This window comes from Heterodontus francisci, chromosome 1, assembly GCF_036365525.1.
Source record: "Heterodontus francisci isolate sHetFra1 chromosome 1, sHetFra1.hap1, whole genome shotgun sequence".
Lineage (NCBI taxonomy): Eukaryota > Metazoa > Chordata > Chondrichthyes > Heterodontiformes > Heterodontidae > Heterodontus > Heterodontus francisci.
In genome coordinates this window covers 65,344,661-65,370,787 of record NC_090371.1, presented here as the reverse complement: position 1 = coordinate 65,370,787, position 26,127 = coordinate 65,344,661, and the positions used below count along the sequence as shown (strand labels likewise).

The following is a 26,127-nucleotide window of genomic DNA, read 5'->3' as shown; positions in this document are numbered from 1 at the left end:
CATTTTACTATGACTCCGGGATTTTACCTGTGTTGGCAGTCTCGTGATGTGGCAGGGGGTCGTGCCAGGGAACCATGGAAGCCTCACAGCTGCTTCCCGGGGTGGGCCTTCCTTTCTTGCTGCTCCACGGCCCATAGAGGAATCAGCCCCAGAGCTCCGATGACGCTGCAGGAGGGTTCATGCCTCCACAGACTGGGGCCTGTCAGCCTGGCCCCTGCCTACTGAATAAATTTCTTACCTGCCCTTTGGGAGCACCTCAACACGGAGGCACCCTCTCCTTCGCCCTGCAGCCTCAACAGTGGCCACCTCTAATCGGTGGTGCTGCTGAGGTTGCTGAGCTGCCGGCAGCTCAGAGGCAGACTGCTGTTCGCAACTGGACAGTGGTCCAGACTTGTCTTAATTAGCCTCTTAATTGGCTGTTGCCAGTAAAATCGATGCATGGGCCCACTGTCTGCCCACGTGGGCTGGGGACCCACTTTCAGTCCCAGCACGTACTTCCTGGAGGTAAAATTCAGCTCTATATTTCAGCTACCTATCTCCCACTACCTGTCACACCAAATAAGGAAAAAAAAAATACAGAAAATCCAAAATCCTGTAGATTGCACTGGAATGCCCCATCCCTCAAAAATAAAAAATCAAGTACTTAACTTCAAGTCATTTAACTGACAGTAGAATTTGTCAGAGCTTTATTTTGTTTTATATTTCATTAGTGCAATAATTGTATTCCATAATTTTGGGAGCTTAGCTTTATTCTATATGCATCACATCTTCTTGAATTTGCTTCCAGCAGCAGCACTACCTTGCTGCATCACCAAACAGCGGACCATTAAAAAAAAACAAGAGTTGTTTACTATCAGAGAAGGCACAAAAGCTATGATTTTAACTCCCCACCTGCTGGAAACCAATTAAAATGGAGTGGGAACATGGAAGTGGGGTCCTCTTTAAATATGTAGGTTGGGCTCTGAGGAAGTCATCAGGGCCTGACCTGTCTTTTTAAACAGAGGACTGAGCAGGGGAGCAGTGATGGCTTCCCTGCCAGGCAAAATCTGCTGGCAACTGGATCAAGGGTCAGCACAGGCAAGATTTAATTTTTAAAAAAAATGAAGTTTCCCTGTGAGCCAGGACCCAGGAATCTTTGGGCGTCCCTTGCTCTGGCTTCCACCCCGCCTTCGATCGTATAACCTTTAGACCCTCCCTTTCACCACTTATCCGACTGCCTGGGAACGTTCCTGTGGATCCCAGTGGCCGTATCCTGTAGGCTGAATTTCTGGTCCCGCCTGCTGGTCAGGCAATGATACCTAACCAGGTTCAAGTGCGAGCCCGACCCCGAATATGTAAATGAGGTACAGGAAGACAAAATCTCTCTGGGCCTCAGTATGAAGATCGGTCGCTCACCCAGAAACCCCTGCATGTATCAATCCCACACCAACTTAAAAATCAAAGGATCAGAAGAATAGTTAAAATTAATGTAAAACAAAAACAGAAAATGCACAACTGGCCCATCAGCACCTGCTGGGAGAAAAAAACAGGTTAAATGTTGTGGGTGGTGACTCCTTTGCAGAATTCATAGAGGAAAGCAGCCTTTGTGAGGCTGGCCAAATCAGAAAAACAGGATTGAAAAAAAAAAATAAAACAGCTGGACGGTCAAGTGTACAGTTACAATTTTCTCAGAACATTTTGGAGATCAGTTATAAATTTCATGTGAAAGTACGGTTAATTTTCTACAATGAACAGCTTAAGCCATCTGTTTTGTTAACTAACTGTCAATGCTTGAAAAATATGTTTACATACCATCACAATCACTGCTTATCCAAATCTATATGATCAACAGATGACATTCTTCTAAAAACACTAAGTCCAATAAAAAAAGTGAATTACATACTTATCCCAAGTTGATGCACAGTGCTGAGGATTCCATAAGTAAAATTAAGTTTTATATTAAGCTAACCCCAAACTAAAAGCAGTATATTTCAGACACAAGTTTTTGTCTGTTTATATGAAGATGAATTTGAACACACTGACTCCAATAAACAGATCTTAATTACTGAAGGATTTTTAAGCCATCACATCTTCTGCTTGCACTGTCAAAAGTGGTGATTACACTAATAGCACAAATAAGGAACAATAACCTCTGCTGGCACATAATTAACTTTAGAAAAAAAACTGGTTAGAGATTTTGACAAATGTTTTGAATTTTGAGGACTACAGGAGCTACATGAGCAGCATGGATACTCTCCATCCAAATATGCTGACTAGATAGATTACAAATATGCAAAAGGCATATGGTCTCCAGTAGCACAATATATTTGTACATGGCATTTTTTTTTTAAACTAATGACTGAAAGAATTGCCTTGAAAAGCAAAAGGTAAACAAAAGGAGACCACACGTATTCTTATTCAGTGAGAAAAGGACAAGTTCTGCTCAAGATGACAGTTTTTTTTGTTGCAAAATACAAGCATTCTGTAAATAAAGTTCACATTTGGGCCAGCTTTGTTTTGCATGCAGATTTCAAGTACCTACCCAATCAAATGTTGACTAATCAGTGTGGTAAAAGAATTGTTATGGATATAAAATGTGGTTTTTTTTTAAATTAAAAAAAATTGAAATATTTTATACTAACTTTTGAATTGACTTACATTTTTATATTCAAATATGCAAAAGAGTGGCTTTTTTCCCCCAAACTGGGGTTAAAACACAAGACGATCAATGTTACACTTTCTAAAACAAAACAGTCCAACTTAGTGGTGATTGTGTGAAATTCTGATATGATCCTCTAAAGCTAAGAAACAGGTTGTGTACAGGTTTTCAGAACTGGAGAATCCCCTCAAAAGGAGTTCTCAGTTTGTAATGGGAACATAACATGTCACAAGACAAACAAGAATTCCAGTTTGCAAAAACAAGCACACCATCTGCAAAACCTGCATATACACATGCAAAAGACCATGATCATTACAAGTTTTCCACAGGGTTTGTGATAAATAGATTTACCACTGTTCTGGTTGGTAGAAAATACCACTAACAGATTTCCTGAATTAAGTATGTTATCAGATGTAAAATGTAGAATTTAATGAATGGTCTTTCCATCCTGTTCTCTTGATGTTGGCAGAATAAAATGCTGGGAGAACAACCAGTGGTAATTCTATCTATGTAAAAACAAAACAGCGATGAGTTAGCTCCATTGCCAACCTGAACAGCTTTCTTACTGGTACCAGGAGAGAAACCTGGACAGGAACACAGCCCAGAGAGCAGTCAGTGGTAGTATGGCGGCCTGGCCAATTTTAACTGGCAGGCCTATTTTGCATGCTGTTTGGCGGCCAAAACAGCTGGGAGCTTGTGCGAAGTGGCAGCCCAGCTATTAAAAATTGGGCAGTTCGGAGGCTGCACCAGGTCTCGGAATAGTGCCCAGCAGAGGGTGGATCGGAATGCCCGAGTAGAAGAGGAAGGTTCTGAAGAAGGGTCACTGACCCGAAACATTAACTCTGCTTCTCTCTCCACAGATGCTGCTAGACCTGCTGAGTATTTCCAGTATTTCTTGTTTTTATTGCAGATTTCCAGCATCCACAGTATTTTGCTTTTATTTATAGAAGGGGAGGGAAGGGGTTCGCTCAAATGACTATTAGATGAAAATCTGGGCTGCTATTGACTACCAGTACCAACGTGACAAATGCAACTGACCAGTTTGGGATCCTGAAATCCCATGAAATGCCTAGAGGTCCTCCAATCTGATTCAATTATTGCATCAAATCAACAGACTAATTAAGAGATTGTTTTGTACTTAGACATTCACATTATGCACTTTATTACAGCTCAAGCGGTCATACTGGTTCAGTTTATAAAGTTATCAAAGTATTCAAATAAGATTTGGAAAATGGTGACTGTGACAATTAATATGCACACAATTTGTTATGAGTAAATAATTAAACCCCATTATCAATCTACCTGGCAATAAATTTGTGTAATTCTGTCTGATTCAATGGTTTGGATTTGCAGAATTAAACATCTAGTTGACTGGCTGAGTCTCAAAGTCTTTTACCATCAGGTTTAGTGGTTTAGATTAAAGTAACATGCTGAAGATTCATCTACAACGGGTTAAAAAAAACCCATGTTCATAGTCCTGGACTTCTTAACTTAGCATCCAAACTAATTTTAAAAGATTCAGCAAAACATCGATAACTAAATTGGCACCACAAAAGTGAGATTATGTAAATGGTCAAATATCGATTATTCTATACTTTTGTCATTTACATAATACTCGAAGTGATGCTCAATTTAGAGTACAGAAAAGGTTGGAATAGTATCTGAAAAATTATTGTAGCAAACAAAACAAATAAGTAAAGATTCCAGGATTGATGAACATGCACACAATTTTCAACTGTAAGGTGATATGAACTGATGCCAAACAGGTACCAATAAAAATTTTTACACTACAAAAGGGTTTCCACCCAGCTTCAAAAAAGCCCAGCTCCAGTGAGGTACGTATTGGCTTCCAGAATCAGTGCTCTTGCGTAGACGGACATTGTATAATAAAGAGTAAGAAAATCCTGCGTGCTGAAGATTGTATCGGACAATGCAAACCCCAACATGGATGGAATGAAGCCTCGACCATACTCAACCATCCAAGTCCCGGCACTCCAGCGAACAGATGTAGCCTCACCTATAGAATGGACTATAGTGTCACCTGCAGGAATACAAAAAATAGTAGTCACACTTTAGACTCTGTGAGCAGTGTTCAACTGGTATCCAAAATGTACATTCAAGCCACTTGGAATTCTGGTGTCTCTCCTTTTGAAACAGGAGACAAGAGATTTTTTGAATTGGCTGGAGGTCAGGGGATTTTTGAATTGGCTGTTATAAACAGCATTGATCATGCCCAAAATCAGGAGTGTCCAAGCCTTTTGTCTTTGTGGGCTACAAAGAGTGGATTGCCTGTCCATTGTAGAACTGGCCTGTTTTCAGCCTATTGACTACAAGGGGCAGGCAATCACTCTTCCATATTATGCCCAGGTGGTGAAAGTGAAAATTACTTCCATAAATTTTAAATCTATATTCCCAACAAATTTGTATAAAATTGTTAATCGCTGACATTAACAGATCTTAGTGTTCCAGTTTGGCTGTGACTCACTTTAGGTTATCTAGAGGATATGAAAGGTGCTAAGTAGATACACCTTCTTTATGATTTATTGCAGGCATCACTGGCATTAGTTACCAATCTTTTGTTCTCCTGAGAAGGCAGTGGTGAACCACTGCATGCAGCAGATGAGATGGCAGTTAATCCCTGGGATGGTGGGATTGTCTTATGAGGAGAGATTGAGGAAACCAGGCCTGTATTCTCTAGAGTTTTTGAAGAATGAGAGGTGATCTCATTGAAACTTTAAAAATTCTTATAGGTGACAGGGTGGATGTTGATAGGATGTGTCCCCTGGCTGGTGAATCTAGAACCAGGGGACAAGTAGGCCATTTAGGATTGAGATGAGGAGGAATTTCTTCACTCAGAGGGTGGTGAATCTTTGGAACTGTCTACCCCAGAGGGCTGTGGAAGCTCAATCATTGAGCATGTTCAAGACGGAAAAATCAGTAGATTTCTGGATACTAATGACATCAAGGGATATGGGGATAGTGCGGGAAAGTGGTGTTGAGGTAGATGATCAGCCATGATCTAATTGAATGGCTCGACAGGCTGAATGGCCTACTTTTGTTTTTATGTTCCTAAGAGTCAACCATGTGGGTGCAGGACTGGAGTCACTTAGACCAGACTGATAAGGCTGTCCGGTTTACTTCCTTAGAAAGGACACTCATGAATTTTTACTGGATTTATATGACAATCCGACAACTTCAGGGTCACTTTTAGTAATACTATTTTTATTTTCAGATTTCAAATTTTTAAACAGCCAGGTGAAATTTGAACTCGCGTTCTCTTGATTATTAGTCTAGGCCTTTGGATTACTAGGCCTGTAAAATAACTGTACTACAGTACCCTATATAGCATAGATTGTCCAGTCTGTTTCAAACTATTGTACATTATTTTACAGTTGACAACTTAGCAGCATGGAATTGAAATCCTGGAAAAGATCAAGCTGTGGGTAATTCCACCAAATCGAAAATGGACATTTCCACTGCTGTCAGGTTTCTCTGTAATCTAGAGGACTGCTTCATAGCTTATTCATCTTCCTGGTCCCTGTGGGGAGCACCACATTTTCCTTCTCAAAGCTGGAATACTTATTTCAATTTTGGTTAAAATCCACTAGTTTCAGGTGAATCAGTCAGCCAGCAAAATTGGAATAAGCCAAAATAAATAAAGCTGGCTCAATAAGTTACAGTATCTTACAAGCCAGAACTGGAATTGGGGGAAGCATCACTGTATGAGACATAGTACACAGAGAATTTTCCAAAAATACTTCAGGAGGTTCCTTTACCAAATAGATTAGTTTTGTGTTGCTGAGAGCATTTGCTGGTGAAATTGGTTCTTCCTGTTGTGCAGTGTTGAAAGCACAAAGTTTAAAACGTTTAATTGTAATGGACAGTGTTGAAGACAACTTGTCAACTAAAAATAAAAACAAGAAATGCTGGAAATACTCAGCATCTGTGGAGAGAGCAGAGTTAACGCTTCAGGTCAGTGATCCTTCATCAGAACTGGCAAAGAGCTTTTATTTTATTGCCAACTAAAGACACAGTCCTGTATTACCTTTACAAAATACAATCTTCCTTACTGCGTTCTGACAATATCTGGGCAATTAAAATCCGTATCATTAATGTTCTGTCCTTTCATGCCTTCCTCATAGAATCAGAGTCACAACGGCACAGGAGGTCGCCATTTGGATCACTGCGTCCATGCCAGCTCTCTGTAGAGCAATCCAGTCAGTCCCATTCCCCTCTCTCTATCCCCGTAGCTCTGCAAGTTTATTTCCCTCAAATACCTATCCAACTTCCTTTTGAAATCATTAATCTATGAATATATTTCTATGCATTTCCTCTCTGTGTAACCTCAGTGAGCCCTACAACCCTGCACTCCTCCAATTCGAGTCTCACGCACATCCAGTTTTCATTGCTCCATCATTGGTAGCCATAAAGTCGCTCTCTTTGACCAAGTATGTGTCCCAATATCTCTTTATTTGGCTTGATCAAATTTTGTTTGATAATCACTCATGTGAAGCACCTTAGGACATTTTATTATGCTAAAGGTGCTATGTCATTGCAAGCAGTTGTTGTCTTGGTTAAGTTAATTAGCAAAAGAACCACAAGGGAATTTTTGCTTTTTAAAACACAAGTTGTTATGATCTGGAATGCACTGCCTCAAAAAGGTGCTGGAAGCAGATTCAACTGTAACTTTCAAAAAGGAACTGGATATGTACTTAAAAAATGAATGTTGTATGGCTACAGAAAAAAAGTAGAGGAGTGGGACTAATTGGATAGCACTTTCAAAGAGTCAGCACAGGCACAGCAGGCTGAACAGCATCCTTCTGTGCTGTATTATTTTATGAATCCAGGGCTATCACAAGATGAGAGAATCACAGAACAATCAACACAGAAAGCCATTATTCATTGTGCCTGTGCTGGATGAAAAAAAAAGTAAAATTTATGTTGGATATAGGTAAAAGGTATAGGGGAGGCGGTGGTGCAGTGGTAACGTCACTGGACTAGTAATCCAGAGCCCAGGATAATGATCTGGGGACATGGGTGCGAATTTCAATTAATCTGTAATTAAAAAGCTAGTGTGATTATGACCATGAAACCATTGTCGATTGTTGCAAAAACCCAGCTGGTTCACTAATGTCCTTTAAGGAAGGAAATCTGCCATCCTTACCTGGTCTGGCCTGCATGTGACTCCAGACTCTCAGCCATGTGGTTGACTCTTTACTGCCCTCTGAAATGGTCTAGCAAGCCACTCAGTTCAAGGGCAATTAGGGATGGGCACAAATGAATAAAATAAACATACATCTGCAGTTCGGAAAGGATCAACAGAGTACTACCTGTAATTAGAATGGTGATAGAGAGACATGAGCTTCCCTATATCTTGAAACACGAGTGCACAAACTAACCTGGATAAAATATTTCACTTTTAGTTGTCCCTTCTTTCCACTGCTGAAAAGTTCCTGAGATAATAGTGTCAGATACTTCAGCCCAATACCGACCTAAAATGTCATGCAAAAATAAGATTATGCAGTTACCCTGTGCAGGCAACAAGCTATAGTTTTACAATAGTCTCAGCTCCATTTCAAATGAAGACCACGTGAAACGTTAAAAAAATCTTGCATGAGACAGATAAATTAAAATCTGTCTGAGAACTATTCAGCACCACAATAACAATCATGAATTTTACAGATTATCTTCATACCTTCTTTCCATTTGATTCATTGGTCTAATCAGAAAGAGGAACTATGGTTGCATAATATTACTGTACACGTAAACATCTTACAATTAAAGAATTCTCCTTGAACGAGGTGATAGCCCCTGAAAATTGAGCGCTAAGTGTTTGACTAATTTGTTAGGATTCTTTGTGGATGCAAGAAGCAGGGTGGATAAAGGGGAACCAGATGTAGTGTATTTGGATTTCCAAAAGACATTCAATAAGGTTGCACATAAAAGGTTGGCAAACTGTAACTAGTGGAGTGCCACAGGGATCAGTGTTGGGGCCTCAACTATTTACAATCTATATTAATGACTTGAATGAAGGGACCGAGTGTATTGTAACCAAATTTGCCGATGATACAAAGATAGGTAGGAAAACAAGTTATAAGGAGGACACAAAGAATCTGCAAAGGGATATAGATAGGTTTAGCGAGGAGGTGGTGGTATAGTGATAATGTCACTAGACTAGTAATCCAGAGTCCAGACTAATGCTCTGGGGACATAGGTTCGAATCCCACCATGGCAGATGGTGAAATTTGAATTCAATTAATAAAAAACTCTGGAATTAAAAACTAGTCTAACGGTGACCATGAAACCATTATCGATTGTTGTAAAAACCCATCTGGTTCACTAATGTCCCTTAGGAAATGAAGTCTGCCATCCTTAGTGAACCAGATGGGTTTTTGCAACAATCGACAATGGCTTCATGGTCACAATCACACTAGCTTTTTAATTACAGATTAATTTAATTCAAATGTCTGGCCTACATGTAACTCCACAGCAATGTGGTTGACTCTTAAAATGCCCTCTGAAATGGCCTAGCAAGCCACTCAGTTCAAGGGCAATTAGGGATGGGAAATAAATGCTGGCCTAGCCAGCGATGCCCACATGCAACAATAAAAAATTTGGCAGATAGAATATAATGTGGAAATGAGGTTGTCCACTTTGGCAGGAAGAATAGAAAAGCAGATTATTTAAATGGAGTGAGACTGCAGAAAGCAGTGAGGGGGGGATCTGGGTTTGCTTGGATAGGAATCACAAAGAGTTAGGATGCAGGTACAGCAAGTGATTAGGAAGGCAAATGGAATGTTGGGTGAAGTATAAAAGTAGGGAAATATTGCTACAGCTGTATAGCGCACTGGTGAGATCACACCTGTGTACAGTTTTGGTCTCCTTACTTTAAGAGGGACATACCTGCCTTGGAAGCAGTTTAGAGAAGGTTCACTAGACTGATTCTTGGGATGAGGGGTTTGTCTTAGAGGAAAGGTTGAGCAGGCTGGGCCTTTAATCATTGGAGTTTAGAAGAATGAGAGGTGATCTTATTGAAATATACAAGATTCTGAGGGGGCTTGACAGGGTAGATTCTGAGAGGATGTTTCCGCTTGTGGGGAAATCTAGAACTAGGGCGCACAGTTTTAAGATGGAGATGAGGAGGATTTTCTTCTCTGATTGTCATTAATCTTTGGAATTCTCTTTTTTATTCTTTCATGGGATGTGGGTGTCACTGGCTAGGCCAGCATTTATTGCCCATCCCTAATTGCACTTGACAAGATGGTGGTGAGCCCGCAGAGCAGTGGAGGCTGGGTCACTGAATATATTCAAGGTTGAGTTAGAAAGATTTTTGATCTACAAAGGAGTCAAGGCTTATAGGGGGCCAGCAGGAAAGTAGGGTTAAGGTCACAATCAGATCAGCATTATCTTACTGAATGGCCAACTCCTGCTCCTATTTCTTACGATCTTAGCTTTGTATGGGGAGATGTGAAGATGAAAATCTAAACAGAGAATTGGGATTGATAGCTGTATAATTGGCTTCAGCAAGCAATACTTCACTTTTGTTCTCAAGTAACAGACCAGGAGTCCACGACAATGAAAATACAGGTTTTTCTGGGCTTAGCAGACTTTGCCTTTCCTTAATAATTCACATGTGTATGCTTTCCCTCTTCAGGCGAAATCTAATAAATATCACGCACTGGTTACACAAAGCTTCAGAGGGCAAACTGAATCTGAAACCAGACCTTTGAAGGTAAAGTATATTCAGACCAATTAGCAAAAAGTCCCAAAGTACTTCACCTGCAAAATTAAAGGTGCTGTAGAAAGGCAAATTATTGTTGTGGAGATGGTTATGGATTCGAAAGTGCAAAGTATATTTATGAACTTTGAAGGGGGTTAGAGATGGGGGACATAGTTTGCTAGCATGGAGAGGCTCAGTGTTTTTTTTAAACTGAGGAGTGCGGTGGCAATTTATAAAGAGAGGGACAGTCCCCAAGAAGAGACAATGATTTACAATATCAGCTAACGTGCGGTGACAGGAATGAAAGTTGGATGGTCAGTGGGAAATGAGGCCAACGGAGCAGAAGGTAGATCTCGTGAATGAGATAAGTTTGGAGGAATCTAGGGAATAGGAGTTGTAAAGAGCAGAGGAAGCTGAGCATATAGTCTCCAAGAAGTCCATGAGCTCTTCGCACTTCTTGCTGGAGGTAAGAGTAGGTGACAGAGGACAGAGGTTTAAGAGGATTGGTAGTTGAGAAAAGAAGCCAGAGGTGGATGGCCCTACTAGAGAAGGGGCTACACTCGACCTCCTCTTAGGAAATGAGGCTGGGCAGGTGGTTGATGTGTCAGTGGGGGTGCACTTTGGGACCAGTGACCATAACTCTATTAGCTTCAAGATAGTTATGGAAAAGGATAGGACTGGTTCTCAGGTTGAAGTCCTAAATTGGGGGCAGGCTAATTTCGATGGCATCAAACAGGAACTCTCTAAAGCTGAATGGGAGAGGCTGTTTACAGGTAAAGGGACGTCTGGCAAGTGGGAGGCTTTTAAAAGCGAGATAGGAAGAGTTCAGGGCCGGCATGTTCCTGTTAGATGGAAAGGCAAGGCTGGCAAGTTTAGGAAACCTTGGTTGACGAGGGATATGGAGGGTCTGGTCAGGACAAAGGAGGAGGCAACTGTCAGGTATACACAGCTGGGATTGAGCGAGTCCCTCGAGGAGTATAGGGGATGTAGGACTACACTTAAGGAAATTAGGAGGGCGAAAAGGGGCCATGAGATTTCCCTGGCAGATAAGATAAAGGAGAATCCTAAAAGATTCTATAAGTATATCAAGAGTAAAAGGGTAGCTGGGGAGAGAGTAGGTCCCCTTAAGGATCAGTGTGGCAATCTATGTGTGGAGCCACGGGAAATGGGCGAGGTCTTAAATGAATATTTCTCGTCTGTATTTACCGTGGAGAAGGTCATGGAAGCTAGTGAGTTCAAGGGAGGGAACAGCAATATCCTGCAGCATATCAACATTACAAAGGAGGAGGTGTTGGAGGTTTTGAAGCGCATTAAGGTGGATAAATCCCCAGGTCCTGACCAGGTGTATCCTAGGATGCTATGGGAAACAAGGGAGGAGATTGCTGGGGCCCTGGCAGAGATTTTTTACATCATCGTTAGCCACGGGTGAGGTACCGGAAGACTGGAGGATAGCTAAAGTGCCTTTATTTAAGAAGGGCAGCAGGGATAAGCCAGGGAACTACAGGCTGGTGAGCCTTACATGAATGGTGGGAAAGTTATTGGAAGGGATTCTGAGAGACAGGATTCATATGCATCTGGAAAGGCATGGTCTGATTAGGGATAGTCAGCATGGCTTTGTGCCTGGGAAATCATGTCTCACGAATTTGATTGAGTTTTTCGAGGAGGTGACCAAGAAGATTGACGAGGGCAGGACGATGGACATTGTCTACATGGACTTCAGCAAGGCCTTTGACAAGGTCCCGCATGATAGGCTGGTCCAGAAGGTTTGAACACATGGGATCCAGGGTAAGCTAGCAAATTGGATACAAAATTGTCTTGGTGATAGGAGGCAGAGGGTTGTTTTTCCAGATTGGAGGCCAGTGACCAGTGGTGTGCTGCAGGGATCGGTGCTGGGCCCTCTTTGGTTTGTCATATATATTAATGGCTTGGATGTGAATGTAGGGGGCATGATTAGTAAGTTTGCAGATGACACCAAAATTGGTGGTATAGTGGACAGTGAAGAAGGTTGTCTAAGGTTACAACAGGATATCGATAAACTGGGAAAGTGGGCAAGGGAATGGAAAATTGAATTTAATGTAGACAAGTGTGAAGTGATGCATTTTGGGAAGTTAAACCAGGGCAGGACATATACAGTGAATGGCAGGGCCCTGGGGAGTTTTGTTGAGCAGAGCGACCTTGGGGTGCAAGTACATAATTCCCTGAAAGTAGCAACACAGGTAGATAGGGTGGTGAAGAAGGCGTATGGCATGCTTGCCTTAAATCGGCCGAGGCATTCAGTACAAGAGTTGGGACATCACGTTACAGTTGTACATGACGTTGGTTAGGCCGCATTTGGAGTACTGTGTGCAGTTCTGGTCGTCGCACTACAGGAAAGATGTAATTAAGCTAGAGAGGGTGCAGAAGAGATTCACAAGGATGTTGCCTGGTTTGGAAGGCTTGAGTTATAAAGAGAGATTGGATAGGCTGGGTCTGTTTTCCCTGGAGCGAAGGAGGTTGAGAGGGGACATGATAGAGGTATATAAAATTATGAGAGGCATAGATAGGGTAGATAGCCAGAGTCTGTTTCCCATGGTAGGGGTGACTATAACTAGAGGCCATAGATTTAAGGTTAGAGGGAGGAGGTTTAAAAGGGATCAAAGGGGTAAAATTTTCACACAAAGAATAGTGGGTATCTGGAATGAGCTGCCTGAGGAGGTGGTGGAGGCAGGAACAGTAGAGACATTTAAGAGGCATCTGGACAGGTACTTGAATGAGCAAGGCATAGAGGGATATGGAATTAATGCAGGCAGGCGGGATTAGTATCGATAGGCATTATGGTCAGCATGGACGCGGTGGGCTGAAGGGCATGTTTCTATGCTGTACGACTCTATGACACCTTTGCTCTCCAGGATGATCCTAGACCGGTGGGTAATACTGGAAGGAAAGCAACAAGTAGGGGCAATTTTTGAAGATGATGATGATTGATAGAATGTGGGTAGTTGTGTGCCTCAAGGATCTGTTCTGAAAACTGCTTCCATTCATAAATAATTTGGACGTAGGCGCAAGAAACTGCAGAAGAACATCCAGCTTACAAGGTGAGGAGATCAATGCAGATGTGTTTAATAGAGAACTGTGAAGTGTTGAGAACAGCAACATCTAGGGTGTAAATGCAATTTACATTTATATTGCACCTTTAATGCAGATGTTCCAAGGATTTTTAGTGATGACCATGCAGATATTGAGAGGATTTCTAGAAGATGGAATACTTTCAGGAGAATAAAGCAGAGATTCTTTCATTGAAAATAACCATATTTGAAAAGAAAGGACGAAGAGAAAAGACAAGAAAAGGATTACAGTAGACACCTACACAAGCACAATGGCTTTTTGTGCTGTAATTTTAACAAATTGATGAGCAATAAATGCTGGTCTAGCCAGTGATGCCCACATCCAGTGAAAAAAAAAACTGTCTTTCATTGCCCTATAACTTCACTTGTTTGACAATTCGGTCCCCTGAATGCACAGCCACGTTTTGTAATTTGGTTTTACAGACATCCTCTGGCATCTCGCCCAAGGGCCCATTATTCACGTGCGAGTCTAGACACAGAATATCATTTGATTATGGGGCCATCACAACCAAACTCAATCTGGTTTTGTGCGACATCCATAGATGTACTTCCGCCAAGTGTCCCTGAACAGCAATGAAGAGGAGGAATAACAGAGGCTGATTTTCCTCTCCCTACTCCAGGGGAACCGAGGCCAATTGAAGCACTCCAACTATGTTGGCCAAGGTCACCTAACTAAACACAAACCCAAAACTTTCCTCTCTGTGTAGCTCATCTGCTCACCATCTTAACCAAATGAGCCACTCAGTTTCTAATGTAATTATTTTGAACTTGGCATCCATATCTGTAACTTCTGTATTCCCAGTTTACTCACAGACCTATTTTAGCTCTTCTATCTTTTATTTTACTGTAGCTTAATGGTTTTTTGGTTTGTTTTACTATTTTTAAATACAGGCTAATTTTCCTGTATAATAAAAAAAACAATTCCCAACAGGGAGCACCAACTAGAAACAGAACATTCATTTCCCTTATTGTAGAATTGTTTATTTGTAAATTAAAAATGTCCTAATATAATGCGACTGACTGAACATTTATACTGTACCTGAGTGCCCCCCAGTGTCCATTGCTGTTCCAAAAAGCAAGACATATTCAGTTAACGATGCATGCAAAAGGCACATGGAGCCCATCCAGCCACCAGCATTCACAAAGATCCACTGCAGGTCCTCATCTGGAAGTATGTGACCAGGATATTTCTTCCTCAACTCAACCACAACCTTTGTGAATGCCTGCTCATGATTAAGACCTGAAATATAGCACCATTTTTTGTTACTATGAATCAAAATATCAACTGCCTTCACTAAAAGTCTTTCAGTAAAGCAATTATCACTTCCAGTTATTAACTCCGCAAAGTAACATTGGGTTTTGTTTATTTGTCACTGGCACACAATACATTATGTTACTGTAAACAGTGAATACAGCTCGTAATATGTATATCTGCAGGTGAAGTAATACACTGCAGATAAGCAGCAAATTTTGTGCCACCTAAATGTTCACACTATTCATTATTTGAGTTTTTAGTACCTGCTCCTGGCACACATCCAATCAGATCAATAATTGGTCAGTGAAGTACCTTCTTGGACTATGGTTGGATTGCTATTGTAACTTTCTATTATATTTTCAAGGTCTGGTGTAGTTAACAGTTGTTAAGTAGCAATTGCTAGGTTTCCAGTCGATCAGTGAAATAATAAGATAATCACTGGATTGAAAAACTAAAGATAGCTTGTTTAGAGAAGGCATAATAGGGATCACCTTGAGACAAAAAGGCTTTGGAACAACATTATATAAAAAGATTGTAACTGTTGTATTCCAAATCCAAGAACATATATTTTTTAAAATCTTCTCACAGAATGTGGACAACGGTGCCAAGAACATACTAATGGATAGAGATGGTAATAGCGGGCTGCTTTTTTGAACTACTACACTCCAAGGGTTGGATTTTGTGCAGGAGGCGGGGCTTCCGGCGCCAGGCCAAAAAGACGTGGTGAACCCCGCCTCTGCATTTTTTCAGTCCCCCTCCCGGAGTGATCCTCCAGTCTTTTGGGGTCGAGGTTTAAGGAGGCTGATTCCCGTCCCTTTAAAGACTTAATAGGGACAGGGACGAGAGGAAAAATCATCACTAGGGAAAAGGTACTGAGCAAACTATTGGGATTGACGGTAGGCAAGTCCCCAGGGCAAGATGGCCTACATCCTAGGGTGTCAAATGATGTTACAGCGGAGATCGTGGATCCATTGGTTATAATATTCCAAAATTCCCTGGATGCGGGAAAGGTTCCAGTGGATTGGAAAAAAGCTAATATTCAAAAATCCCTTATTCAAAAAGGGAGGGAGGCAGAAAGTAGGAAACTACAGACCAGTTACTTTAACATCCGTCATTGGGAAATTGTTAGAATCCATTATTAAGGAAGTATTAACAGGACATTTAGAAAGTCAAAACGCAATCTATCAGAGTCAGCATGGTTTTATGAAGGGTAAATCATGTTTGACTAATTTGCTAGAGTTCTTTGAAGCTGTAACAAGCAAAGTGGATAATGGGGATCTGGTAGATGTCGCATATCTGGACTTCCAGAAGGCATTTGATATGGTGCCACACAAAAGGTTAATACACAAGGTAAGATCACATGGGGTTAGGAGCAATTTATTAGCTTGGATAGAGGATTGGCTAACCAACAGAAAACAGAGAGTCGGGATAAATGGGTCCTTTTCTGGTAGGCAAGATACAACTACTGGGGTGCCACAGGGTTCGGTCCTTGGGCCCCAATTATTTATAATATATATTAATGACTTGGATGCAGGGATAGAAGGTACTATAGCCAAATTTGCAGATGACACTAAAATAGGTGCGATAGTAAGTTGCAATGAAGAAATTTACAAAGGGATACGGATAGGTTAGGTGAATGGGCCAAAATTTGGCAGATGGAGTTAAACGTGGATAAGAGTGAGAACAAAGAACAGTACAGCACAGGAACAGGCCATTCGGCCCTCCAAGCCTGCGCCGATCTTGATGCCTGCCTAAACTAAAACCTTCTGCACTTCCAGGGACCGTATCCCTCTATTCATGTATTTGTCAAGATGCCTCTTAAAATGTCATTATCGTACCTGCTTCCACCACCTCCCCCGGCAGCAAGTTCCAGGCACTCACCACCCTCTGTGTAAAGAACTTGCCTCGCACATCCCCTCTAAACTTTGCCCCTCTCACCTTAAACCTATGACCCCTAGTAACTGACTCTTCCACCCTGAGGAAAAGCTTCTGACTATCCACTCTGTCCATGCCGCTCATAACTTTGTAAACCTCTATCATGTCACCCCTCCACCTCCATTGTTCCAGTGAAAACAATCGGAGTTTATCAAACCTCGCCTCATAGCTAATGCCCTCCAGACCAGGCAACATCCTGGTAAACCTCTTCTGTACCCTCTCCAAAGCCTCCACGTCCTTCTGGTAGTGTGGCGACCAGAATTGCATGCAATATTCTAAGTGTGGCCTAACTAAAGTTCTGTACAGCTGCAGCATGACTTGCCAATTTTTATACTCTATGCCCCGATCGATGAAGGCAAGCATGCCGTATGCCTTCTTGACTACCTTATCCACCTGCGTTGCCACATTGTGACCTGTGGACCTGTACGCCCAGATCTCTCTGTCAATATTCCTAAGGGTTCTGCCATTTACTATATACTTCCCACCTGCATTAGATCTTCCGAAATGCATTACCTCACATTTGTCCGGATTAAACTCCATCTGCCATTTCACCGCCCAAGTCCCCAACCGATCTATATCCTGCTGTATCCTCTGACAATCCTCATCTCCACCAACCTTTGTGTCGTCCGCAAACTTGCTAATCAGACCAGCTACATTTTCCTCCAAATCATTTATATATACTGCAAAGAGCAAAGGTCCCAGCACTGATCCCTGCGGAACACCACTAGTCACATCCCTCCATTCAGAAAAGTGAGGTTATCCAGTTTGGTCAGAAGAATAGAAAGGCAAATTATCTAAATAGAGAGAAACTTCAGAGTGCTTCAGTGCAGAGGGATATGGGTGTCCTCGTGCATGAATCGCAGAAAGCTAGTATGCAGGTACAGCAGGTAATAAGGAAGGCAAATGGAATTTTATATTTTATTCCTTCAGCAATAAATGCCAAGAGTAGGGAAGTGTTGCTGCAACTGTACAAGGCATTAGTGAGCCCACACCTTACTTGAGGAGTTGCATTGGAGGCAGTTCAGAGGAGGTTCACTAGATTGAATCCAGGGATGAGGGGTTTGTCTTATGAAGTGAGATTGAGCAGTTTAGGCCTTTACTCTCTAGAGTTTAGAAGAATGAGAGGAGATCTAATTGAGGTATATAAGATGATTAAGGGGATTGACAAAGTAGACGTAGAGAGGATGTTTCCTCTGGTGGGGCAATCTAGAACGCGAGGTCATAGTTTTAGGATAAGGGGTAGCAGATTTAAAAGAGATGAGGAGAAATTACTTCTCTCAAAGGGTCGTGAGTCTGTGGAATTCACTACCCCAGAGCGCGGTAGATGCCAGGACAATGAGTAAATTTGAGGAGATAGGCAGATTTTTAATTAGTAAAGGGTTGAAGGGTTATGGAGAACGGGCAGGAGAGTGGAGTTGAGGCAGATATGAGATCAGCCATGATCGTATTGAATGGCGGAGCAGGCTCGGGGGGCCGAATTGCCTACTCCTAGTTCTTATGACCTTATGAGGGATCCCGCCTCCAAGAGCAGCTAGCCAATCAGAGGGCTGACAGCTCAGCAGTGCCACTAGGAGCGGTGGCCACTGCCTGTACTGCAGAGGCCTCAGACCCAGGCCCAGCACTGGAATCCCAAAGAAGAGGTAGGTGGCCAGTCCAGAAGGCACCGGTGAGGCGGGGTGGGTGTTCGGTCCAGGAGTTCGCTCCTTCCCACCGCTGCCACACTTGTAAACTCTGCCGGTCTCACTCAGTCTCCCTCCTTCCTGCTGCCCTTGTCCAGTTCGGTCCAGTTGTTCCCAGTGGGGGTACTCCGTGGGCCACAAATTGCCCATGAAGCAGGGACCACCCCCCCCTACCCAGGCAAGATTCCAGCAGCAGTGGGAATAGACCCTATCTAGCCTCTGGGCAAAAGCTATCGTTCAGCTCATCGCTGGCTTATCCCGTCCCTGGGGGATTCCCGCCATTGGGTTCCGTGGCGGGCAACTTTGCTCCGATTCTCCACTCCCCCTCCTACCCCGCCCCCCAAACCCACTGATGGGATGAGAACAAATTCCAGCCCAGAGTGATGACAGTGCTCCCACATGATCTGAATGTCATGTTCCCATTCTGGTTTGTATTTTTCACAGCTATTCTAATAAGGATCCTAATGTGGAGTATCATACGATTGGGGGCTACTGGAAACAGACTACAAGACAAGACATGGCCAAGTTTAATTGCAACCTCCATACACGTTCCTCCAATGGCAGTCACTAGATAGCGATTACAACCAAAAATCTATGTCATATTCTCCTTCCCTAATCCAGGGTGTGAGAGAAACTGTAATACTCCCTACCATTGCCTAGGCAGAGATCAGTTAACTCACAGATCCAATTCCATGGTCAGGGTGAGTCAATTCAATTTTGGATATTGCATTTAACCAACTATGCCATCGGGTGAGTTACATGTGATTATTCAAAGCACCATTACAGTTTAAACTTTGACAAGGTTGTTAGATGCAGGTGAAACATTGCACACACGTCAGCAATTCATCAGCAATACCAAAGGCAGTGACGACCTTTATTTCCACTGTTCAAATACAGAAAAAGCATTGCTCGCGATTATGTACTCTAAAAAAAAAATTGGCACGATTTCTGTCACTTAAAGAACATTAAACATATATAGCTCAATAGAGCAGCCAATCTATATAACAACTGACTATATGTTTAAACTGTTCGACACACCTTAGAGATATGAACCATTAAGTGTGTGTATTTTGTTCAAAAGTACACAGTTTGCATTACCCAGTTGTTTTATTACTGCAATCCCAAATCAAGTCCCTCAGATCCTTGACAAACAAGGATAGTATTGAATAAAATTCTATTTGCAGAGAGACACAATGAAAAATAGGACTGAAAATAAGGCAGCAATATACATTCTCTGATGCCAGATTTCCAGTATAAAACAAAGTTTTCACTAACAAAATTCATTTAATCATGACTGGACTGGAGGTTAACAGTAGAAAAAAATTAAAACTAATTTGCGTACTGATAGTTTGCTCAAATGGCCATTTGCTATGCAACATTACTTGTACATTGTCTATTTTATTCTCACTAAAAACAATGTTCAATTCCAAAGTATTATTTCAATTTCTAATCAGTTATATTCGTTCTCAAATCAGAAACTGCAGCCATAAATGAAATCCCTTTGAGATATAAAATAGATTTAACACGGGCCAATACCCCATACTATAACTGAAAACACTATTTGCTTTGGTCCCATGGTAAATGCAAGAAATATAAATAAATGCAAAAACAGAAAATGTGCAAAACTAATACAGGGGTTGGACATGAAGGCAAAGCATCAAATGTGTGGATGCAAAGGGTAATGGAATGTTGGCTCATTAGAGAATCATCAATCTTCTTGTGCAGTCCTTGAGGAATGCACAGTCGGAGTGCCTTTTACTAGGAAGCAGGTCACACAGCTGAACAAACTGAAATTAACAAAAACTTGCATTTATAAAGCACCTATAACTTAGTTAAAGCATCCCAAGGCATTGCACAGGAGCAAAATCAAACAAAATTTGAGACCAAGTCAAATAAGGACAGGTGACCAAAAGCTTGGTCAAAGAGATATGTTCAACAAAGTGTCTTTAAAAAGTAGAGGGGTAGAGAATCTTGAGGAGGGAATTCCAGAGTTTGGGGAGCAGGCATCTGAAGGCACAGCTGTCAATAGTGGAGCAACTAAAATCAGGAATGCAGAAGTGGCCAGAATTGGAGGAGTGCAATGATCTCAGAGGATTGTAGGGCTGGAGGTGGTTACAGAGATAGGGAGGGGTGAGGCCATGGAGGGATTTGAAAAAAAGGATAAGAATTTTAAAATTGAAGTTTCTCAGGCCAGGAGCCAATGTAGGTCATTGAACACACAGTAGATGGACTTGCTGTGAGTTAGGACGCAGGCAGCAGAGTTTTAGATGTCCTCAAGTTTATGGAGGTAGATGATGTGAGGCCGACCAGGGGCACGTTGGAATAGTCAAATCTAGAGGTAACGAAGGCATGGATGAAGGTTTCAGCAGGTGAGCTGAGACAGGGGCAAAGTCAAACAATGTTAGAGGTGGAAATAGGCAGTCTTGGTGATGGAGCAGAAGCTCATCTCAGGGTTAAGGTTGTGAATGATCTGTTTGAACCTCAGGCAGTGACCAGGGAGAAGCTGGTGGCTAGGGAAAGGAGTTTGTGGCAGGGAAGAAGACAATGGCTTTGGTCATTCAAGAGGTCAAGCGAGGTGATGATGCTGAGATAGAGCTGGGTATTGGTAGTATATATGTGGAACTTGATGTTGAGTTTTTGGATAATGTCGCTGACGGGCAATATGTAGATGAGAAATAAGAAGGAGCCAAGGAGAGATCATTGGGGGACTTCAGAGGTAATGATGCAGGAGGGGAAGAAAAAACACTGCATGTGATTCACTGGCTATTAATGGATGGATAAGAATGAACTATTCAAGGGCAGTGCCACCCAGCTGGATGACAGGGGAGGGGCATTGAAGGAGGATGATGCCAATTTAACCGTTGTAAGTGACTTGGGATGAATCGTTTTAGTTTTGCATCTTTACATCTAGAACACTGAAACTAATGTTTCTAGTCCTCATTGTAGAACATTGGGCCGGACTTTGTTCTCAGCCATTCCTGAGAAGGTCGATGAGCAAGTGCAAGTCTTTGAGCTTTTGAACTGTAACCTGCTGGCAAAACATCTAAACAGTACCTGTACAGGGCATCTGAGACCTATATGAACAGAACCAGCAATTGTGCCTGTCCCTTAACAATTCTTCAATCTGATTGGTTAGTGAGCAAGAGTCTGAACTAGGAAGTGCAATGCCAGTCAGAATAGTGAATTCAATGTCAAATCAAGTAGAGTGCCCAACTCGGACAGCAACTTCCAGACTTTTGCATTTAACTGCGTATGTGTACTCGTCAGAAGTTGCTGTCTGATTTGCATGGTTAATTTCAAAATTATTTTCACAGCAAAAGCCAGTGGCGCAGTGGTTAGCACCGCAGCCTCACAACTCCAGCGATCCAGGTTCAGTTCTGGGTATTACCTGTGCGGAGTTTGCAAGTTCGCCCCGTGACTGCGTGGGTTTCCGCTGGGTGCTTTGTTCTTCCCACAGAAAAAGACTTGCAGGTTGATAGGTAAATTGGCCATTGTAAATTGCCCCTAGTGTAGGTAGGTGGTACGAGAATTGAGGGAAGGTGGGGATATGGTCAGGAATATGGGATTAATGTAGGATTAGTATAAATGGGTGGTTGATTGTCGGCACAGACTAGGTGGGCCGAAGGACCTGTTTCAGTGCTGTATCTCTCTATGACTACGTTTCCTGGCTCAAGCTTAACCATGGTGCATGAAACCTTAGTGACCTGTCCGACCCAAAGTTTATCAAAACAAAACTTGCATTTATATACCACCTTTAATGTAGTAAAGATGTACCAGGATTTCTCCTTTAAAAAGCACCTTAGATGATTTGTCTTAAAAGCTGCTATATAAACACTTGTTGGGAAGTGGGGCTTGACAGAAACATAATTTCTATTATACATCAGCACTACCCATATTTCAGCAAACCAATATTGAATTGGGGGCGCATTCTTAGCTAATTCACTTTGCAGTGTAAATTGAGAAGTAGGGACTAATCAGAATCCAGTGCAAAGGGCAGCCATGGATGAATGTTACATACACTGCAAAACTAGTGCAAAGCGGTTTCACATCACAATAGTAAAGTTGTGGTTTAGATCCAAAGTTAGCTCCTGACTTGGAGCCAGTCACATTTCACTCCAATGTCATGCCTGGCCCTAAATACAGACTTAAGGTGTACTGCCATGCAAGTGCCCTCGAAACACTACATTTAAAAAAAAATTGACTCATGACATGTGGACATCGTTGGCTAACATTTATTGCCCATTCTTAATTGCCCTCTAGAAGGTGATGAGCTGCCTTCTTGAACCGCTGCAATCTGTGAGAAGATACACCCATAGTGTTAGTGGGGAGGGTGCTCCAGGATTTTGACACAGCAACGATGAAGGAGTGGCAATATATTTCCAAGCCAGGATGGTGTGTGACTTGGATAGGAACATACAGGTAGTGCTGTTCCCATGTGCCTGCTGTCCTTGTCCTTCTAGATGCTAAGAGTTATTATTTAACACGGTGGATGGGGTGCCAATCAAGTGCGCTGTTATGTCCTGGATGGTGTCGAGCTTCTTGTGTTGTTGGAGCTGCACCCATCCAGGCGAGTGGAGAGTATTCCATCACACTCCTGACTTGTGCCTTGTAGATGGTGGACAGGCTTTGGGGAGTCAGGAGGTGAGTTACTTGCTACAGAATTCCCAGCCTCTGACCTGCTCTTGTCGTCAAAATATTTATGTGGTTGGTCCAACTAAGTTTCTGGTCAATGGTAACCCCAGGATATTGATAGTGGGGGACTCAACAAATGGTAATGCCGTTGAATGTCAAGGCAAGATGGTTAGACTCTCTTGTTGGAGATGGCTATTACCTGGCAGTTATGTGGTGTGAATGTTCCTTTCTAATTATCAGCCCATGTATACTGTATATTGGCCAGGTCTGCCAACATGTGGGCACAGAGTTGCAAACAGAACTGAACAATGCAATCAGCAGCAAACATCCCACTTCTGACCTATGATGGAAGAAAGGTTATTGATGAAGTAGATGAGGATGGTTGGGCCTAGGACACGACCCTAAGGAACTCCTGCAGCAATGTCCTGGGGCTGAGATGACTGGCCTCCAACAACCACAACCATCTTCCTTTGAGCTAGGTATGACTCCAGCCAATTGAAACTCACCCTCCACCCCCCCCCCCCCTCCAATGTTTTACTAGGGTTCTTTTATGCCACACTCAGTCAAATGCTGCCTTGAAGTTAAGGAAGAAAAAAGGACTTGCATTTTTATAGCACCTTTCATGACCTCAAGACATCCTGAAGCACTTTGCAACCAACAAAGTATTTTTGAAGTGTAGTCACTGCTGTAATTTAGGAAACGTGGCAGCCAATTTGCACACAGCAATCTCCCACAACCAGCAATTAGATAACATGTTTCTGTAATGTTGGCCAGGACCCCAGGGATAACAGTGTCACAAAATCTTTTTTCAGCCAACTGGCAGTTTAACATCTCAGCTGAAGACAGCATCTCCAAGGATGCAACACTCCAATACTTTGCTGGAACTGAGATTTCTGTGCTGAAGTCTCCATAGTGGGGCTTGACCCCACAACCTCAGAGTCAAGAGTGCTCCCAACTAGGTCAAGGTTGACACCCTAGGACAGCCGCTCTCACTTCTGAATTCAGCTCATTTGTACATGTTTGGTGCCAAAGCTGTAATGAATGGCCCAGGCAGAACCCAAACTGAAGATCGAAGGGCAAATTATTGCTGCCTAAGTGCCATTTGATGGCACTGTTAATAACACCTTCCATCATTTTGCTGATAATCTAGGCGTAGACTGATTGGGCGGCAATTGGATTTGTTCCCTTTTTTTGGTGCGGAGTAAATGCAGTCTGGACAAACACAGAATGTGCAGCAGCACGGTGCTGGCGCATTTAGGTTAAATACACACTGCTGGTTGTATCAGTCAGCACCTTTGCAACATACCCGAGTACTGCCGCGCCAGCCGGGCCAGCTCTTGCCCATCGAACACGTGTTGCTTGCCAGCCAGCCACGCGCTGACCATCCAGAACCCGAGCCCGGCGAGCGTCACCAGGACGAGCATATACAGCGCGAGCTTCATGGTCGCCAGACGAGTCTTGAGCGGGGGCGTGTGGGGGAAGGATCCTCACCGGACTGAGATAGCGAACACACAGAGACTAGAGCGAACGCGAAACTGCGCCAGCCTAAGTCCGATCCATAGGCAACCACGATCCGCCCTCGGTTAAACCGGCTGCAGCTTCTCCTTCACCCGTCCGACTGCCTGCGTTCAACGCCGCACTGCAACTCCCTGGCAACACCCCTGCTTGACCGACAGCTCACTCCATCTATCAGAGCCCAAGAACTTACCAATTGTCCCGCCCCTGGCCCAGAGAGCACCAATCAGCGCGGCGACATTCTCGGCGGCGGGCCAGTCGGCAATGTGTGATGAGGCCGACTGAAATCTATCCCAAGGTTTCTTAAATTAAAAACAAAAAGTGCTGGAAAATACTCAGCAAGTCTGGCAGCATCTGTGGAGAGAGAAGTAGAGTTAACGTTTCAGGTCAGTGACCTTTCATCAGAACACTAGATTTCTTAACCCTGAAATGTCACGGAGAACGAAAATAGATTAGAATGGTAACTACAATCACCATCCGTTTTAGGACAAGCATTGATGTTTTAAAAAAATGCTTCGTAAGCTGCAAGAAAAACTTAAAAACACAGTTATTGCCACCAAGCACACTGTTCCATGAACAATGAAAAACTCATTGTGCAGTACAATACATGCACTCCATCATCATGGGTTCTCCTTTTGGTTGAGTCTGATTGTTCATCGCCTGTTTACATCCCTATCTCATCCTTCCACGTAATCTTCATCTGTATCTTTGTCATCAGATGGTTTGATTTCTCTGCAGCACTTTCCTTGTAACTCTCTCACGCTCTAGTCTGCATTAAATTGAATTTGTCCAGAGCTCTGCAGTCTGTATCTAATCCTGTGCATCCATCATCCATGCTCCCACTAATCTCCATTGGCTCTCCATTCTTAGTTAATCAAGTTTTAAAATCCTCATACAAGAGATGTACTCATACTGCAGATGCTGGAAATCTGCAATAAAAAACAGAAAATGCTGGATATACTCAGGAGATCTGGAATGATCTGTGGAGATAGAAACAGTTAACGTTTCTGATCTGTGGTCACAGATCTGAAACGTTAACTCTGTTTCTCTCTCCACAGATGCTGCCAAGACCTGCTGAGTATTTCCAGCATTTTCTCTTTTTATTTAAAATCCTCATTTTTGTTTTCAATTTCCCTAAGGTCTTACTCCTTCCTACCTTTACAACCTTAGCATACACTCTTTGTTCCACTGACTGGTATATTGTGCATTGTGTGTAGTGTTACCATCATTGCTGGCTAGTCATGTTCCATCATAATCAAATGGTCTTTGTAAACCCCTTACCTTGCTTCCCACCTCCAAAATTCTTCTAAAATCTTAGATTCCCCCCCCCCCCCAACTTCCATAAGCCCCTGTCTCTTCTCGCTAAGGCCCTTTGACCCTCTGTAAAGTACCTTGGCATGTGTTTGATTACATGGAAGGCACGATACATTGTTAAATTCTCATCATGAGTGAAGCAAATATCAGAACTTAATCACATCTCGTCTCTGGATTTGTACTTGGTAAAAGATAGCAGTACCACATCTGCATTCTGTTAGTTTACAGTTGGCAGGAAAAAAGCAACTCTAATCTACCAATTTATGTAAGGAATTATACACACAAACCTGTATTCTGCATCTGTGGTGCAGCAAGTTAGAGTACCAATGTGCTGT

The 26,127-nt window shown here is 42.6% G+C and overlaps 2 protein-coding genes across 2 annotated transcripts in view; one reads left to right on the top strand and one right to left on the bottom strand.

The window, feature by feature from the left end:
- Nucleotides 1-648: 648 nt before the first annotated feature.
- Nucleotides 649-24,624, bottom strand: sigmar1 (sigma non-opioid intracellular receptor 1). The gene is made up of 4 exons (XM_068031386.1): nucleotides 24,270-24,624; nucleotides 14,502-14,702; nucleotides 8,038-8,130; nucleotides 649-4,679 (listed from the first exon to the last, which is right to left on the bottom strand). The coding sequence occupies exons 1-4, from the start codon at nucleotides 24,403-24,405 to the stop codon at nucleotides 4,450-4,452; spliced, it is 660 nt and encodes a 219-aa protein (XP_067887487.1). The 5' UTR covers nucleotides 24,406-24,624; the 3' UTR covers nucleotides 649-4,449.
- galt (galactose-1-phosphate uridylyltransferase) overlaps nucleotides 24,396-26,127 on the top strand; it is a 93,643-nt gene continuing 91,911 nt past the window's right edge. The window contains exon 1 of the mRNA XM_068031373.1: nucleotides 24,396-24,864. The gene's annotated coding sequence lies outside the window, so the exon portion shown is untranslated. The remainder of the gene's footprint in view (nucleotides 24,865-26,127) is intronic.